This window comes from Equus asinus, chromosome 23 (assembly GCF_041296235.1).
Source record: "Equus asinus isolate D_3611 breed Donkey chromosome 23, EquAss-T2T_v2, whole genome shotgun sequence".
Taxonomy (NCBI): domain Eukaryota; kingdom Metazoa; phylum Chordata; class Mammalia; order Perissodactyla; family Equidae; genus Equus; species Equus asinus.
The window spans coordinates 27,335,284-27,355,544 of NC_091812.1; the positions used below are offsets into that span (position 1 = coordinate 27,335,284).

The window sequence follows — 20,261 nt, forward strand, 5'->3', positions numbered from 1 at the left end:
AAATTCAATTTGATAGTTTTTGTTCTTTTTATAGAAATGCCTTGTCTCTTTACTTTTTTTTATTGTGATAAAAAAATGTGATGTTAAATTTACCATCTTAATCATTTTTAAATGCATAGTTCAGTAGTGTTAGGTATATTCACATTGTTGTACAACAGATCTCTAGAACATTTTTATCTTGCAGCCTTGAAACTCTATACCCACTAACCACTAATTGCCTCTTTACATTAATGTAATCACTCTTACACTTGGCTTCAAATTTGTCATTTTGCTATTTGTTGTCTACTTGTTTGACATTTTCCCGTTTTCCTCTCATTTCTTTAGTGCTGTTGTACTAAATAGGGTTTTTTACTATCTTTCCCCCCTTTAGCTTGTTAGTTATGAATTCTTTAAAAAAATTCTTTTAGTAGTTCCAATAGAGGTTACAATATATAATTAAAATCTCATGTAAATTGATATTTCAACCACTTCCCTGACAATCTAGGAACCTTCGAACAATTTCTCTCTACATAGTCCCTTCTTCAATTTGTAAGCATTGAAATGCATTTTAATTACACATGGATTTTAAGCTACATAAGATATTATAATTGTTGTATACACTGAATATTGATTTATTTTCACCCACGTGTTTATGCTCTCCAATGTTCTTTCCTTCCTGCATGTCTTTGTTTCCATCGGTAATAATTCTTCTCTGCCCTTACTATTTCTTTTAGTGTGGGTCTTCTGGTGACAAATACTTCCAGTTTGTTTTTCTGGAAATGTCTTTATTTTGCCTTCATTTTTTCACGTTTTCACTCAGTATAGAATTCTTGATCGGCAATTATTTTATATCAGCACTTTGAAGATATAATTCCATTGTTTTCTGATTTGCATCACTTAAATGAGGTCAGCTCTCAGTTTTATTGTAGCTCCTTTGACAGTAATATGTATTTTTGTCTCTGACTGATTTAAATTGTTTTCTCTCTGTCATTTTTATCAGTTTGACTGTCATGTGCCTAGAGGGGTTTTCCTTGCGTTTGTCCTGATTTGGGTTCATAGTTTATCTTGAATGTTAGAGTAATATCTTTCATTAATCTTGAAACATGATTGGCCACTGCCTTTTCAAATATTGCTTCAACCCCATTCTCTCTCCTCTCCTAGGGAGCCCCTATTACACATATGTTAGACCTTTTCTCCGTGTCCCCTATATCTCATGCTCATGTCTATATTTTTCATCCCTTTTTCCCTCCATGCTTCCGTATGGATATTTTCTTTTCTTCTGACATTTTTTCCGATTCACTAATCTTTTCCTCAGTGTGTCTAATCTGTTGTAAAACACATTTTTGAGTTTTTAGAATTCAGTTGTTAAATTTACAGTTTCGAAATTTCATTTGAATAATTTCATTTATAGATTCTAATTCTCTACCGTAATTTTCTAACTAATTATTTTTATTTCCTCTGGAGAGTTTTTCCTCTGGAGTTTCCAGTCATTTGGTCATATTTCCCTTATGCTTGGTAGTTTTTTATTGATTGCTGAATATCGTATATGAAAAGAGCAGAGATGATGAAGCTATGTGTGATGAAAACATTTTGCTCTAGACAGGATTTATTGTTGCGCCTCAAAGACAGAAGAATGTCAGGTAAACGTAACCTATTCTGTGTTTGAGCTGATTCAAATCAGGATTTCAGTCTTCATGAAGACTAATCTGTTTTTGCTTCACCCGTCTCCTGTGGTAGGGGTTGGCAAAGTTTTTCTGCGTAGGGTCAGAAAGTAAATATTTTAGGTTTTGCAGGCTTACAGTCTCTGTTCCACCTACTCAGTCTTGTCATTGTAGCCCAAAAGCATCCATAAACAATATGTAAATTAATGGGTGTGGCTGTGTTCCAATAAAACTTTAATTATAAAAACAGGCAGTGGGCCAGATTTGCCCTGCAGACCATAGTTTTCTGACCTCCCTCCCAGGATGTAGCTCTCCAGGGGTCTCATCTCAAAACCTGTGTTATTTAATGAAGACTCCTTCTCTATGGAGAGCCCTAAAGTCCCATTTTTGTCTTCCTACCCCTGTGAAACTACCTTTAGACCTGCTAACCTTCTCAGATGTTAGCCACAACCCAAGAATGAACAAATACCCTGAGGGCAAGAGCAACATCAAATGTCAGGTTCACCTCTATGAAACTTACTTTCGCTCCAGGATCTTAGCTTCTAAGATAGTCCCCTGGATAACTCTTTGATGACTTCAAACATTTTTTTTTTTTGCATTTTTTCTAGCTTTTCTCCTTATTCTTGGGACAAGTAGTCTATCAGATCCAGAAACATATGAGGATCGTTTTTGAAATTCAGATTCAGTGTTACCTCAACAAAGAGTGGGAAAATCATCTTTATATTTTGGATTTTGCATCAGAAATTGTCAGACCACAGGGTATACTCAGAAGCCAGTTGGCCACCCGCAACTTTTAAACGATAATTTGTCTTGAATCTCTCCGTCTCTACCTGCTGACTGCTCCTTCCTTAGTCCTCATCTCAAACAGCCTTCTAATCCTCCTGATATGCCTTTCCTAATTCATTCTCTACGTGGCAGCCAGAGTGATTCTTATGAAACATAAGTTTGAGAATGTTACCTCTCCCTGCTTCAAACTCTTCAATGACTCCCCATTTCCCTTAGAATATAAAAGATACACTATAAGATAGCTTGTAAGACCCTTCATGACCTGCCCCTGTCTTTTTCTCTAACCTAATTTTTCCACATTCTTTCCCCTAAAACCATACTATTTACTTCTAATTAGTTGCTTTTCAACTTTTGAACTGGCCAGAGCTTTTCTCCCTCAGTGCCTTTGCACACAACCTACCTGGGGCGTGATCTCCTTATCTTGCCTTTTCTTTAAGTCCATCATCATTGTTCAAGTCTCAACTTAGGTTAGCTCTCTCTAGGAAACCTTTTCTGATTCCTAAATTCTAGCCTAGATTCAGAGTACTGTGTATGTCCCCAGTGATATTTCTTATACCCTCTGTACTGAAAATTTGTGTGCTTACTTATTTGTAGCCCCTAAAATATTATGAGCTTCAAGAGGCAAGACTATCTCCATTCCATCTTAAATCATTAGCATTTAGCACAGTGTCTGGCCCATAATAGGTGCTCAATAGTTGTTTGCTGAAGGAATGAATGAATGAAATGCTATAAATATATTTGGCATTATTTACTTTTCATTATGATACTTACATTCATTGATTCTCAGTATAATCTTAGAAGCTGGGAAAGCAGTATTATTTCTGTTTTAAAAATGGGCAAATGGGAACAGAGAGGCCAGTTGACTTGTTTGGGTTTTTCAGGATGTTTAATGGTGAGTGTAGATCTAATCTCTAGGTTCTACAGGTCTCAGCATAGATGTCAAGATTGGATACCATAGTCTTCTCTCATGCACTATTTCCTTTCTCCTTTCACATCCTTGCTTCTTTCTTTGTTTTCCCTCCCCCATCACTATTATTAAGGCCACATTGAAAGCTAGAGAGATGGTGTCACTTTGATGAATCAATAGGTTTGGGGATTTTTGGAGAGTTTCATTATTCATCATTAAGCAAAGCTTCTCTTTCCCCCATGACTCCACCTAAGTCTTGGCTCAGGATGCAGGGGAAGGAGATGTGACAGGTGGTAACTCCTTCTTTTCAAGGTGAGATTGTGCATACAAATTCCAGGAGTACGTGAGAGGTTGGTCATTGATATTGGCAAATTCCTTTGTAATCGAAACCTGTGATTGAGACCCAGCTTGTGAAGCCTTATAATTAGATAATAGTAAATAACTTCAAAACTGTGTATGGTGTCTGGAAGATGGGGAATGGGTTCCAGGTTCACCACCTTGTCAGATTCCTTTGCTGCTGACAGTGGGATTATGCAATCATTAAATATTAAAAGGAGGAAGTTATATGTGAAATCAGTAATATGATGAGTGGGAACAATCTTTTCTGTGGTCTGTTAAAGGGACTATTAAAGGGAAATACTAACTAGCATTTACTATTTTTAAATAGTTTACCATTAGCTTCCATTCTGAAATCATTTAAAACCAACGTATGTCATTTTTGTGTGTTTGTGTGGGATGAGGGAAAGCTATACATTTTGTTTCTTTAGCCATAAACTCTGTGCCAAATGTGTCACAGTCAGTTAAGTTGTAGAGATTAATACCTGGAGAATAATGAGGCAGGGCAGATAGTGTCTGAAGCGTTTCTAAAAATTGCCTCTTGAATGCTACGTGGTAGAGGCCTTTGGTCCAGGCAAGAAACTGGAAGTGGAAGCCTAGATGGAGAGGCCAGAAAACACTGACTTCCCTCGCCCCTGTCCTGGCCTGGCTAGAAAGTTTAAGGCCATTTTTATTCATGCCTTTCAGGTAGCATCCTTTTCAAGTGGATGACCATGGAAACCGAGAAGATCTCGGAAAAGCAGGAGGAAATTCTTTCTATCCTGGAAGAAAAATTTCCTAGCTTGCCTCCAAGAGAGGACATCATCAACGTCCTGCAGGAGACCCAATTCAGTGCTCAGGGTGAGTGGCTCTGTCCCCAGCTCTGCCACTGCCCCTGAGTAGGGCTGGTTTGTGGTGTGGAGTGTTGCCAGGCCCCAGAAGGTGAATTTGAGTGTGCCTTCACTCTCTTCCCTGTTGTTTGTGCTTGTGGAAGATTTTCAGGCACCTGGGAGCAGGCGGCCCGTACTGCAGCCTCTCCTCTGAGGCCTGTGTGTCTGGATGTGTGGTTAATTCTCATGTCTAATGCGCACCCCAGATGCATCATTATATGAAATCCCTGTGCTGAGAGGGGTTTATTTTGAGATGGTGGCAGGAGCAATGTCAAGCACAATGGGATTTCATAAATCAATTAATTTTAGAAAAAAGTAATAGAGAAGACAACTAAGCAGACAAAATTGTTCTCTGAATCTAGGCTTTATCAGGACAGTGGATTTCCTGGATCAATTGTTTTATAATAATAATAAATAGCTATAATTCATTGAGTGCCTAATATATACAAGGTTCTGATGTATAATTTGCATGGATTATTTTACTGATTCCTCACGACAACCCTGAGAGTCAGGTGCTCTTATTAGGCCCAATTTTCAGATGAGAACACTGAAACACAGAAAGGCATCTTTGCTTTCCTGTCATCACACACACAGCTGGCAAGTGGCCAGGACAGGATTTAAACCCAGACAATCTACCTTTAAGGTGCACAGCTTTCTCCCTTAGTTTGGAATCCCCCGGGGGCAGACCCTGAAGAAGCCATTGATGTGGGAGGTGATCCCAAGAAACACTGATGAAGGATGGAGTGCCTTATCCAGCTAGTTAGCTCTGTGGAAAGCCAGGCCTCCATTCCACTGGAGAACTCTGTGAAAGGGTGTAAAATTACACCTCAGTGTTACCCTACCCAAGGGATGCAGTGGTGTGTGGGAACTTGTTCATCTGAGCTCCAAGAGCTGATTGTTACATTTTCAGGAATTTTGTGATTGGGTTGATGTTGGATTGGCAGTTGACATCAGCCATGGTAGAAGTATTACACCACAGAAACTGTTGAACACTACAAATCAGGTTTTGTGGCTGGTTGTTAAACATGGACCAGCAAACCACTGGAATATTGAAGGCTACTCAGTCCCAGGGGCTGTTAATTCCTCCAAAGTGGGCTCTGGTGGCCAGAGAAAGCCCTGAGGAAAAGAGATGGAGATGCAGGTGTTTGAGTGTCGTGCTGGGGCACACTGCAGTGGTGACATCTGAGGAAATGTGTGTGTGGCACTGACACGCCTGCCACACCTTCTGTTACATGTGCACATGTGAGGATGTATGTGATGCGTGTATATCTGCATGATAGTATACATGTTGTCATTCATTTTCACAGCTAGGCCAAACTTTTAATGTCACAATATAGTCTATAAATCATTTTAAGCTGCAGTATGATAGATGGCGACCTTTCAATCTTCGAGTCAAACAAAATCTTTAGTATCTGTTTGTTTCCCCAGACTATTGTGATTAACAGTGTTCTAAGTTGGAGGGCAAATAAATCTGGCGTCAACACACATCTGGGAAAGGGATTTGTGTTTATAAATAAAGCTTTGCTGGGCTTTATCATGGGTCTTCTGCCCAGGGGGTTTGTCCTAGTCAGATGTAATAACCTAGGGTGACAACTATTAGATTAAGCCAGACCCTTGCCTGTTTCCCAGTGATAGGTTTTCTTGAAGCACGTTGGGCAGCTGACTAAGACTATGCAGTTCTGGATAATTTCACCATTCTGGATTATTCCTCCCATCATTGAAAGAATTCAAAATCTCCTATTGCCAGAGACTATTACAAGGGTGACCAACTTATTTATAACAGTTTTATGGGTCACATTTATAAAGTGCATTTTGAATAAAATTATACTAGAAAACATGGGGCTCACCTAAATGCATCCTGAAAGCAAATTTTGGCCTTGTTTGGTGAATTTGGCTAGGTCGCATGGTTGTGCTAGTTTTTCTTCATTTTCCCCCCTCCTCTCATTCCTTTCTCTGCCCTTGTCTGCTCTGAGCCTCCGGAGGCTGCCCTTGAAGATTACTGGCTTCTGCTTGTGTTTGATCACTGGGAAAAGTTAGCAGTATGTAAGGACATGGAGATTGAGGGGAGGAGAACAGAGAGGCCGTAGTATTTCTTCCCTGCTCCCTTCCAGCTTTGACCCTAAGTCTCTGGCAGCCCCTCTTCGACAGTTCCACATTTCTATTTCCTTCCCTTGTCCCTTTGCTGGTTTCTGGATGCCTCACCACCTTTGATTCATTTTCTCAGACCCACCCAGAGCTCTGTAAATGTCCTGCCATTAAAAAACTTTCTTTTGCATCACGAGGGGTGAATTCTGTTTCCTGCTGGGATCCTAATTGATGCAGATATTGTCACTAATGTAATTTTTGCCTTAAAATGTGTGTGTTTGTTATGGATAAAAGCAATATTGGAGGGAAAAATATTGAAATTAACAGATGAATTCTTTAAATAATCCCTTGATATTACCAAAAAAAGTTCCCCCAAATATAACATTGTTTTTTTCCTCTCATCCGCAGGTTTAAGTATTGAACAGACAATGCTAAAGGATCTAAAGGAACTGTCAGATGGAGAAATCAAAGTGGCCATTAGTACCGTGAACATGACCCTCGAGGTAAGGATGAGAACTCTTTCAGCAATGATAGATTTTACACAGTTGCAGTCTGAGCAACTGGAATATAACTCTCTCTGCCACATACGTCAGTGTTAGTCTTTTGCTGTGAATGCTTCTTGGTGATATATTTGACTAGGAATGCAGGTTCTTATTTTGGGTGAAAACAGTATGCTAAGTCAATGAAAAATGCCAAACCTAAATTCCCAAGATGAGTGCCGTTTCATTCGTCTCAGTAAAACAAAATCTAAAATTCAAACACTCATGCGTGTGTGTGTGTATATGTATAGTCTGTTTGATGGCAATGATTATATATATGATTAGATTTACTTCCTTTTTTTGTGTACCACCCCTCATTGTCCACAGAACTTTTCTAAGGAAACAAGTTGTCGTTTGGCCCTTGTAAGCTATCTGGATGCAGGTCATTTTGGTAATCAATGGTGACAACTCAGTTATTAGTAAGATCCTCCCCCTAATCTGTTAAATGAATAACTCAGAGTGAATGTTACTCTTGTCTTTGTGTGTTTCCTTAATAAATTATCTTTTTTCTACTTCGGGGGTATTCAATGACTTGTATGTTAATCTTAATTAACCTAACTAATGGGAATTATATTTTACAGAAGCACATTTGTGCTGTACAGAAGTCTGGGTATTTCTTTACTGTTATATTGCCTTGATCGAGCCATCTGCCTTTAACTGAGGCACTGAGCTCTCAAGTCAAGTTTATGGAGATAAAAAATGCTGTATAGGAATCCGTCTTTTGGTTTTTAGAATTGTATGTTACTATTCTTTTTTTTTTTTTCTCATGATGATGGTAACTATATCAATGTGTATATTTCTAGGGAATAGCAGGCATGCAGAAGGGTGTCCACACCTCAGAAAACCCAATAGCAAACCAGGTGCTTTTTTCTGTGATTTCTTTGTAAAATTTATTCCCAGTGGATTGGCATCATAATTCAGTTCATAGATCCATATGAGTACCAGGAGGCAGACTGTTATCACTAAAGCTAATCACATTTGGTGGTTATATAGTGCATCATAGCTCACAGGGCACGTTCTCATTGTGGGTAGAAACTCAGCAGTTTCTATAGACTTTCAAATTGATAAATGCTCCATAGAAGTAGATGTTGATGTGGCTCAGTAGAAGGAACACATGCAATTTGGGATGTAGTAACTAGATAATCACCTTCAATTAGAAATCTGCTTTGCATCTAGAAATCCAAGGAGAACATGGATCCTGCAAGGGTCAGTAGCTCTGAGAATCATTTCTCCTACTTTCAGCCTTAGGGTTTTCTTTCTCTTTCCCCTCTCCGCTGTCTCCCCTCATTTAATGTCATCTTATCAGGATTTAAATGCCTTGTTTGGAATTCCTTTCTAAATTAACATAGAGCATCTTGTAATTGCTTAGGGAACTGTCTATAGTTAGCAAATTATTTTAAGGCTATTATTATTATAGACTTACCATAGCTTTAATGTACCTTCATTTATATTATAGGGGTATACAAATGGCTTTGTCAGATATGTTAAACTGTAAATATTTATCAAGCTAAATAAGTGATAAAAACGATCATCTTAATCTTGACAGTAATTTACACAGAGGTCCAGTAATTAATCAGGTGGCTGAGTACATCTCTAGAATTGCTGTATGATCTTCTGGGAGAAGCGAGGACATTTGTAATATAAAGAAGGGTACACAGATTAAACCAATCAGCCGAGTGAGAGCTTTTCATTGTACATAATGGGGGTATTAAAAATGACTAAGAAATAGAGAAGGACCTCAGTAACATTCCATATCTTCTTTGAAAGAGGAAATGCACATTATTTATTCAGTCTGTCAATTGGAAACATCCCCAAGTTAAGGCAGAGTGTGGTTTTCTCCATAGATCATTCTGTGATACTGTGGTGTTTTCCCAATCCCTACTCGTATTTGCTTGTATTTCAGTGTTTCTTTCTCATTCCGTTCCATTAAAATAATGACGGAATCGCCACAATCTTATTTTGTGTTTCAGAACAGCTGTCTAATTGCCCTTTAAATCTAAATAGATTCTCAAAGAAATGTTCTTATTTGCTCTTTCTAAATCTCACTTGTCCTCCAAAGCGTGGTCAAGATCTAGCTAATTCATGATGACTCGTATAAATTCTCCATTTTTTATAACCATCCTCTGAATGCTTGTGAAATTTAGTCTAAATGGACTTAGGACTTAAATACATACTGTATCTTCCATTTATTTTGAAATTATTTCGTCTATTTAATCATGGTTAGGCAGTATTTTAAGTTAATTGAGGGGGATGATGGTATCTTTGACTTTTATCTCCTGTTATAATTTCCTGGTGCAGTGCTGAGTACATAGTGGATGCATGATACATACGAATACTTGGTACATATTGGTGTCTGCAATTTGTCCCTTTGACATCTGATTTTTATTTCCTTTTGAATTTAAAGAAACATCTAGGAAAGCAAAGCCTCCTAGCTGTGCATCCAAGGCAACCTACTTTGTTTCCTTCCAATCAGTTTCTTGTGGATAACTATGGCTGAAGGCTGAGGTGGCCCACATATTTATAGATAGTACTGCTTATCCAGCTGTCCAAAAATGGATGGGCCAGCTTTGCAAAATAGTTAACTGTTGTCACTGGAAGGAATCAACTGGAGGTTCTGTGCCATGTCAGGGAAATGGGAGAAAGGATTCCTTCCATTTTCAACAGTCCTTTGCAATGCTGCAATTCCAGAGTCATGTGTGTTGTGGCCTTTATTTGCCTGATGACCCAATTAATTTTCTTAGGTGAAAATATTGAGAAAATTAGAAGAATTTGTCTCTTTGCAACATCTACAGCATGTTCTTTAGAGGGAACCACTGGTTTGGGAGGTAGATACCACTGCCTTTGACAGATGGGTTAACTGTGTCCCTCTATGTTATAAGGAGAAAGCTACTAAACCCTTTGTCTCTCATTTTTGTTGATATATCACAAATGACTGTTGTAATCTAATCAAGGTTATAGAAGTTTTCTGAAAGATCTACCAAAAAAAGCAAATAATTATAATAATACTGAGTTTCAATGCTTTGCTCAATATATGACGTCAGAATGAATGTGACTTTGAGGAGCAGGGGATAAGAAATAGCCTTATCAGAAGCGTGGCCAGAGGGGTAGCCCTTCTTACAGAGGATCCGGGAGGTAGGACCATGGAAAAGACACTGAAGGCCCATTTCACACGGCCTCCGGATTATTCTGAATCTGAATATAGCACACATCCTGTGTGGTCTACTCACCACATATTGGAATCCACTTCATTGGTTATCATTGTACCTGATCCTTTGTGCTCTTTTTATTGCTTGCGAATTTGATTATCAGGGGAGAAACACAAGTTTTTTTAAATTCACGCATAATTGATATACAATAGCCTGTTAGTTTCAGGGGTACCTCATAGTGATTCCATATTTATATACATTATGAATTGATCACTGTGATAAGTCTAGTTATCATCTGTCACCATACAAAGTTATTACAATGTTATTGACTGTATTTCTTATGCTGCATGTCATATCCACATGACATTAATTTTGTAACTGGACGTTTCTACCTCTTAACCCCCCTCATCTATTTCATCCACCCCAACTCCTCCCCCTCGGATAACCACCAGTTTGTTTCCTGTATCTGTGAGTCTGTTTCTGTTTTGTTTGTTTGTTTTGATTTTTAGACTCCACATGTGAGTGAAATCACACAGTGTTTGTCTTTCTCTTTCTGACTTCTTTCACTTAGCGTAATACCCTCTAGGTCCATCTGTGTTGTCACAAATGGCAAGATTTTGTTCTTTTTTATGGCTGAGTGATATTCCATTGTATATAGAAGCACACATGGTTTTGATCCTGTTCCAATCCTTCATTTTAGTGGTGGAACCAGTAGAGAGGAAGAAAAGTTGCCAAAAACAAAATTCGTGTTAAAAACTAAAAAGTCTAAAAATTAAAAATAATAAAGCCTTAATCAGATAAAAATAAGAAGAGGATTTATGGATATCAAAGCACATACTTAACTAGAACAAACTTTGCCTTTATTCTTTTGCCAGCAGAATGGAGTGATGATTATATATCTTAGGCATAGTTTGCTCCCTAATAAAGCAGTATATTGAGATGTTAAGGGGAAGGGACAAATCTTTCCATTCTAATGAGGTACCACCAAGCCACTGAGGTTGCTCATGGCAGTACACATTAATGGTTCCCTTGCTAACACCAAATATTATTACACCTCCTTTAAGCATCTCCCAAAAGGCTGTAAGTCATTAGCATCTTTCCTCAGGAAGAACAATGATCAGGCACTGACTTGATCACCTTTTATGATGATCAAGCGCATTATGATTTTTTTCTTGCATATAATTTACTGTATCAGTTTGCTGCCTTAACAAAGTACCACAAACTGAGTGACTTAAACAACGGAAATTTATTATTTCACAATTCTGGAGGCTAGAAGTCCAAGATTCTGAGGGCTGTGAGAGAAAACCTTTTCTGTGCCTCTTGCCTAGCTTCTGGTGCTTTGCTGGCGATCTTTGGCATTCCTTGGCTTGTGTAGATGCATCACCTTGATCTCTGCCTTCGTTTTCACATTATCTTCCCTCTATGCGTGTTTCTGTGTCCAAATTTCCCTTTCTATATAGACACTAGTCATTTTGGATTAGGGCCCAGCCTAATGACTTCATCTTAACTATTATTTCTGCAACAACCTTATTTCCAAATAAGGTCACATTCTGAGGTTCTGGAGGTTAGGACTTCAACATTTAAATTTTTGGGGGGACACAGTTCAACCCATAACATATTCTATTCATAAAAGTAGTCATTTTCCAGACAATTTAAAAGAATAAAACTTATGCTAAGACTGTCTGAATGGACCTGTTTCCTGCTAAGCGCATTTCATCTGTCGCTCCCACATGTTTTTATTTCAAATCAATTTCCTTTAAAAGAGGAACAGTGGGGATTTTCAACTCTTTAAATTTTGTCTGCCTTATTTGGAGCTGGAGTCCGAGGGAATTGTTCAGGCCTGTTTTCTCTCTGGGCCTCTGCTGTGCAGTCAGCCTGGGGCCTCCTCAGAGCTAGACACTCTGCTATTTGAAACCTGGCATCCAGCACATTCTGGGAAGGTGACTCAGACCGCTGACTCATTCTGCCCTGCGCAGAGCTTACCAGCTAAGCTGCACCTTAGAACACTGCAGAGGGAAAAATACCAACATTTTCCCTTAGCATTCAGACAGAGCACAGACCTGAATGAATTCCCAAGATGACCATTAAACCCTTCACTAACAAAAATGAACATGTACTCAGGCTGCAGCAAAGCGTCACTGAACTGTTGTAACCGGTGATTTGAGACTTAGCAAACCAGTCTGAAATCGAGTTTATCAATTTTAAGCAGCAAATATGATTTCTCATTGTTTGAGCTTGGAGTTTCTTGGGGTTCAGGATGAAAGTACCTCTAGAGTATTTACCCACCTTATTTTGTCGTAGAATGCAGAGTAATATTTTGGGGGAGCATATGTTATTTTTGGTTAGCATGTTCTTCAAAATGCTAAACCCCTACACTAACGGTGATTTTTCAAAGCCATGTGGGCAACCAATGGAAATATATGCAACCTCTCCTCCAGGTTCTAAATCATAAGTGCCTCTGTTTCCTTTTGGGTCCAGGTCTGCCAACTCCTCCTTGCTAAGAATGAGTTAACATTGGATGATAAGTGCTCACTGTGTACCAGACAGTAAAGCAAGGACTTGCAAGCATTGTCTTATTTAATTATCCCAGCAACCCCATGAGATAGAGGTGCTATGATTACTCCAGTATTGATTAAGTAGCCATAGCAGCTGGAACAGATAAACCCCCAATTTAAGACACTCAACACAGAACTTGTTCATTTTTTGCTCATCCAGTTTAATATTCCTGGTTGGGTGGCTGTGGGTGATTCAGAGACCATCTTTAATACATGGCTCCCAAGGTTGCCTGGCGACATCTCCATCCTATCTGCCAAGAAGGAGAGGAGCTTGGAGGGCCAAAGGTGGGATGTTTTTATGGATCTGGTTCAGACGTAGCATCCATCTCTTCTGCTCACATTTCATTGGCTCAGTCACGTGGTCGCATCTAACTGCAGGGAGGCTGAGAAATGTAGCTATGTGCCCTAGAAGAAGAACCAATTTGAAGAATAATTAGCCAGTCTCTGCCACAATCTCGATCTTGGAGGTGAGGAAATTGGAATCTAGAAAGGTTAAATCATTTGTCTAATGTAGAGTCGGGACCAAAATCAGTGCCCTCCTGCTCCAGCACTGTGTTCACTGCTTGGGATGTGGCATCTGTGGGCAAGACTAGAGTTTGAGCCCGCTTAAGGGTTCACTAGTAAGTCATCAGGTGTCCGTCATTGCCCCAAATTCCAGGAGTCAGATGCTTAGATAGAAATCCTTAAACAATTCTTGCTGGACTCGTTTTTCCTACTCTTGCTACCAAGCCTGTTCCTCTTTAACTTTGTATCTTTGCTTCTTTTAAAAGTGATTTTAATTTTTGATCTATAAACACCACCTGACTTCTAAGTATTTGTAGTGAATGTAATTATTTATCCCTCGTATAGAGGAGATTTGTCAAAAATAAGTCAAAGAGAGCCAGCCCTGATGGCCTAGTCAGTAAAGTGTGGTACTCTCACCACTTTGGTGGCCTGAGTTCGTTTCGTGGTCATGGAACCAAACCACCTGTCTGTCAGTTGCCGTGCTGTGGCAGCGGCTCACATAGAAGAACTAGAAGGACGTACAACTAGGATATATAACCATGCACTGGGCATTTGGGGAGGGAAAAGAAAAAAAAGTTAGATTAAAAAGCTATATAGGACACACCACGTAGGAAGGAAAGAAGTGTGATTTTTTTTTCTCAGCCTGCCTCTAGAATTCAAGGACGTGGGTCTTCTGGTTTACCTTGCTGTGATAGAACTTTCTCAAATCTGTCTTCAAAATAGAGAGCACCCAATGAGTGAAAAATTTTAATGGTAGAGATTTTTATTGAAGCGAAACAATATTTCTTTTGAGCCCTATCGTAACTCCAAATAACAAAACTCTGACTAGTTGCAGTGTGAGGAATTCTCAATTCATGTCTGGCTGAAGAGTCCAAAGGGGTTTAAAGCAAATGACAGACATGATTAGGTGACTTTCATTGTGTGAATTTAACGATCAGTGTGTGTCAGACAACCGAAGTGTGAATTACAATTTGAAACTAATTTAGAGCTAATAATTCATAACTTCTTGAGGACAAAGACAGGAAGAAAAAGGGAAACATGAAACCAGGAAAGTAGACTTGCATTCCTACTGAAGCTCTGAGCAGTTTTTGGTAATGAGACATAACCGAAATGAGAGACTCAAAAGTCCCTGTTTAAAGAATGGTTTATCATCTCAGCAGCAACAGCACTTTGTCTTTGAAAAACAAATGTGCTAAGCTAAAGCTTACAGTATTTAGAATTCTTATAATTTGTGTGTAGGGAATTCCTTCAGATGGCTAAAAATATTTCAAAGACACCAAATAAGGTCTGCAAAACTGGCCTATCTGGAAATGCCTTATAAGGGAGTTCCTGTTTCACATCTACCACCAAACTCAAATTGGAGGCAACTGGATGTTTCATTGACAACTTTTCTGTTTCATCCATTGGCCAATTTCAAATAGACTTAAATGATTTGCAAAACCTAGCCCATCTAGCCACACTTCTATATAAACGGCCACTTATACAGAATACCTCAATACAGCTTTTCCAGCTATCTTTTTGGAGCAGGAACAAGATACACAGTGATCCCAAGTTTAGAGATCATAAGGTTATTCATTATGTCTTGTGCTTTCTTTGGCACAGGTTAGGGCCCTGGACCTCTCTCCTTCTCCCTAAAACCCTGATAAAAATGCATTCATGTGGAGGTGAGGGGAAAGAAGGAGTGTACAGAAAACACAAAGCCTGCACCAGGCATAAACTCTCCTCAGGGCCCAGAAATCCCCACTGGCTGCCCAGGGCAACAGTGCAGTGGCAATGAGATAATGAGATCAGAAGAGATGAGCACATGGCCTCATCAAGAGGCTGCGGGAAATTTATGTGACGCTAGCCTCAAAAATGGCCATTTAGCTTGGTGCAGAAGGGAAGAAAGCTGTGGGAGGAGCTGCGTGCTATTCCAGGAAGGCCAAATGTGGTTGATTGGTAGTGAAAGAAGAGGGTAGAGTCAGTGTTCGATTTCATAGCATTTTACTTGCTGCATCTCTGGTGGAGAAGGGCTTTGTGTAGTTCAGATTTATATGCAAACATGGATGTGTATTATTCACTACGGTTCCCCTTTTCATTACATCTCCCTCGCCAAGATAGCTGTGCATTTGCTTTTGTACCAAGGGCATAGAACAAAACAGGGCTGCACTATCCTAACCTAGGATTCCTGAAGTCATGATGTGTTGGGTCCACTTGGCTGCCCGCTCTCTGCCTCCTCATCAAAATAAAATGGTGTTACAGTTTTCTACTGCTATGTAGCAAGCCATCCCAGAACTTAGAGGCTTAAAAGAACCTATTGTTATCTCTCATATTTCTATGGGTTTATTGGGTTCAGGTGTGCAGTTCTCGTTCAGAGTTTCTCATGCAGTTGCTGTCAGATGGTGGTCAACTGTGAGCTCATTTGGGACTGTCACGTGGCATGGGCTTCTCACAGCATGACACTTAGATTCCAAGAAAGAGCCACAAGAGCGAGCGAGCTTTCTAAGGGACTTGGGTGGAAGCTGCAGTTCTTGTGACAAACTTTAAATGTCTTAGGATGTCACTTCCAACATACTATATTGTTCACGTAAATCCCTAAGGCCAGCCTAGACTGATGATAAGGAGAATTAGCAGTGGTATTCTGGTAAATGTTTAACACTGGGCTGTCTAAAAAAACCCACAAATATATTCACATATTGTTGATATAAAGGATACATAGGATGTATGGCACACAATTTGCAAATAACATACTCTTTATTGTAAATTCTGTACAACCAATTCTCACAGAATTAATTCACTTTTGTGCAACTCTTGCACTGCCATTGATGAACGAGTATAGTTCCAACCAGAATGTAGTTGGTATTTTTGTTTTCCTTAACAAGAAAGTGAAACAGCAAAAACTTTTGTCTGAACTTCATCTGTTTGTCAACAACATGATGACTTCTTTGTTAAATTAAAGAATAGTTTTCAAATACTGAAGATCATGTCCTCAGAGTTTTTTTGTGCTATTCACAATGTGATGGCTAGAGACACAACACACTTTTAAGGTTAACCTGAGTTATTAAATTTTTTCCCCTTCTTTCTTTAGACTAGAAAAATTTTTTCTTTAAAGGATCAGATAGTAAATATTTTAGACTTTGTGGTCCAAGAGGTAAAATCAAGGATTTTATGTAGAAACTTAAATAACAACTATTTGAAAGTGTTTAGCTCACGGGCCATACAGAAACAGGCAGTGGGGTGAATTTGGCCTGTGGACCATAGGTTGCCAACAGCTGCTCTAGACAATGAAGAAAATGACAAACAAACTTTGATTTGTAGTATTTCCCAATTTTCATAGTGTAAATACTCTTACTATGGCCAGTTTCAAGGCACCAATGTGATATCATCAAAACAGGATTGCAAATAATTGATGACACTGTATTATGTAATTTGCTTAGAGAGTAGATGAGAATTTCACACAGAAAAAAAGAAAAGGAGAAAAGGTCATCATCACATTGTATACTTTAAATATATTCCAATTTTATTTGTAAAAAAAAAGAACAGATTGGGAAGAGATGTGCAGAAGCATATCATTATATAGCATTTCCACCAGACAGATGCAACAGATATAGATAACCTCATAATTAGGAAGTGATGAGTTTGAGAATTTTTGACTTTTATTTTTAATGTAATTTATTTACGGTGAAATATATACTTTAATTTCTATAGTGGCTGTGTTTAATTTGCAAATGATGAGTTGGCAGATTCCCTGAAAATCTTACAATCATTTTTCACCAACCTGTACAAGACAACTCCAGCACCCCACTGGGAATTTGACCCCAATTCTGTTTCCACGCCCCCGCCCCGGGAAGGATTTGCTGTGAGCCAACATCTGTTGTTAATCTTCCTCTCTTTTTTGCTCCCTAAAACCCCAGTATATAGTTGTATATTTTAGTTGTAGGTCCTTCTAGTTCTTCAGTGTGAGCCAGCGGTACAGCATGGCTACTGACAGACAAGTGGTGTGGTTCCACAACCAGAACTGACCATGGGCTGCCAAAGCAGAGTGTGCTGAACTTTTAACCACTAGGCCATCAGGGCTGGCTCTTGACCCCAATTCTCTCCCTCTCTCTCTCTTTTTTTATTGCAGTAACATTGGATTATAACATTATATAGCTTTCAGATGTACATCATAATATATTTCGAATTCTGTGTAGATTACATCGTGTTCACCACCCAAAAACTAATTATAGTCCATCACCACACATGTGCACCTAATCCCCCTTTTTGCCCTCCCCTCTCCCCCTTAACCCCAATTCTTTTTTTTTTTAAAGATTGGCACCTGAGTTAACAACTGTTGTCAATCTTTTTTTTTTTCCTTTCTGCGTTTTCTCCCCAAATACCCCCAGTACATAGTTGTATATTATAGTTGTGGGTCCTTCTAGTTGTGGCACATGGGACACCGCCTCAGCGTGACATGATGAGTGGTACCATGTCCGTGCCCAGGATCTGAACCAGTAAAACCCTGGGCCGCCGCAGCCGAGTGCGAGAACTTAACCACTCGACCACGGGGCTGGCCCCTCGACCACAGTTCTTGATGTGAGGAGGAGCATGTGCATTTAGGGAGGGAAGGAATTGAAGGTAGCCATTTGGGAGACTGTTTACCAAAGACAGAATTGCTTCTGGTATCCAAGACTGTGTCATTATGTCCCAGACATCCTTCTATAAATCAAGGAAAAGTAGAACCATAATTTATGATTCTTAATTTACTTATCTGGTTTCATGCACTTAGGTCAATGGTATCATATTTCTGACAGTTAACAATCTTAGTTTAGATTGAGTAGTCAGGCCCACCCTGCAGCTAGAGACAACTTGTGTATAGTACTGAACAGCATTGAATAATTAATCTTTAGGATCTTTGCTGTGCGGACACAAAACATCACAGCCACTCCTGCCTCTGCTCATCAGTCACCATGCATGCTGGGGACTCAGGCTCTTGCCCTGGAAGCCTTGTCTTCCCCACTCTGCTCTCTTCTGCCCAGCTAGCGTACTACTCTCCAGTAGTGCATCTTGCATTACCACTCTCTTCTGGAGCTTCAACCATCACGGGCTGTACTAGTAATTTCTGATAATACTCTTTGGACCACATTTTCCGTATGAGTTTTATCACTTCCCGTCTTTCCTTTCTGGAGTAGGCTTCGCACAGCTTTTCCCTTTTCCATACGTGCACCTGTGCCTTTTCAGAAACCCTCCTCCATTTTTCACTGCCAGTTCTCCTGCCTGAGTATTACCACACTTCCTTCCAGTAACTTCATAATGCATATTTGTAATTAAAAAGCCAATAAAAGTCTTTCCACATGTCATCAAAATGCCTAAGGCTCTCCATTTAGCTGTGGTATTTCCGGCACCTCTGTCACCTTATTTGGCGACTTCTTTAAGTTCACAGTCACTTTTGGGGAAACAGGCATATTATCAGAAGTCATTTTGAATAAATTCATGTATCGCTGCAGCCTATATAAATAAAAATTGTGCATTTCTAGACCTTCAAAACAGGCAATTCTGTTTTACAGAAACCCTTTAGTCGGAGAGGTAAGCTGACCCTTTCCTCGTGAAGGGAGTGGAGCGTTAATGCACACCTTCCTGAGAACGGAGCTCCGTGACATTGGCTAAATCCAACACCTCTCTTACAATTGGCCTTAAATAAGTGTTGGTATTTGGAAAGCTAACAGGTAGACTTTAGTTCTAGTCATTTTAATCATCCCATAAGATGACAAAGAAACCAGAAAACAGCCCTTAAGTTAATTCATTCTCAACTTTAGCACTGCTGAGGGAATTAACAAATAGCGTTTCACAAAATATATCTGTGACAATTTGAACTTTCTTCCTAGCACAGTATCTGATTCTCTTCTGCATCTTTCTCTATGAGAAGGGAAACCCTCAGGACATAGTGGTATGCTAGGATGACTGCTCTTTCACTCTGTAAATAAATTTTTTGTGTACTATAATGTCATTTTGATGGTTTAATTTCTGGAAGGATTTGGCTAATTACATTTTTAGGAATGTACTCAGACCAGTTTTAGCTGCCTGGCGTTACTTTTAATAGAAGCTGTTGCTTACCTTTTCTCTCATTTATTTTCTCTCTCTCTCCTGCTTTCAGAGTTATCTTACTGATTTGGAGACCTGACCCTGGTTTAAATTAGTGTGTCTGTAACACTCCTGTGAATCACGTGCAATATTTTAATGGTTAATTACTACATTGTATCAACTTGTCATAGAAAAGCAGGCTGTGAAACTAAAGGAAAAATTGTTCCCTTTTCTTCTGACAAAAGAAACCTCTACAAAAAAGAAACAGTGCAGTGCGAGCGTGTTAGCGCGCCCCCTTTCCCATCCATGTAGGTAGATGCTGAAACGGTTCCCTAAGTAACAGGGAGTCTTTTTTAGTACACACTGAAATGAAGTAAATTTATACCTGTTAGCCAGTGGCAATTCAGAGGAATAAGAAGACTCAAACAAAGGAATCATTTAGGACAGTTACTTTCTAGAATAGACATCCTTTTTGTTCCTTAATCAACAGTGATTACTAAGGTTGGCTGTGCTGAGTCTGTTGGAGAAGAGCTGGTTATTATAGGTCAGTGGTGTCGCCTAGTGGTAGAAAAGGAAAACAGATAGAGTCTAGAACTAGAATCTGGTAATTTATTGTCTTCTTTTATTCCTTCAAAAGTGTAATATGGGGGCTGGCCCCAGGGCCGAGTGGTTAAGTTCGCGCCTTGCTCTTCAGCAGCCCAGGGTTTCGCTGGTTCAGATCCTGGGTGCGGACATGGCACCGCTTGTCAGGCCATGCTGAGGCAGTGTCCCACATGCCACAATTAGAAGGACCCATAAGTAAAATATACAACTATGTACCAGGGGGCTCTGGGGAGAAAAAGCAGAAAAAAAAAA

At 39.4% G+C, this 20,261-nt stretch overlaps 1 protein-coding gene across 7 annotated transcripts in view; it reads left to right on the forward strand.

Annotated features, from left to right (window-relative positions):
• The window catches only part of PRUNE2 (prune homolog 2 with BCH domain), a 242,660-nt gene that overhangs the window by 64,830 nt on the left and 157,569 nt on the right, over nucleotides 1-20,261 (forward strand). For 6 of the 7 annotated variants that reach the window (XM_070495531.1, XM_044767588.2, XM_070495528.1 and 3 more), the window contains exons 5-6: nucleotides 4,357-4,509; nucleotides 7,032-7,126. In XM_070495531.1, coding sequence (XP_070351632.1) covers nucleotides 4,357-4,509; nucleotides 7,032-7,126 — 248 coding nt within the window. The remainder of the gene's footprint in view (nucleotides 1-4,356; nucleotides 4,510-7,031; nucleotides 7,127-20,261) is intronic. The other variant, XM_070495530.1, reaches the window with a different exon arrangement.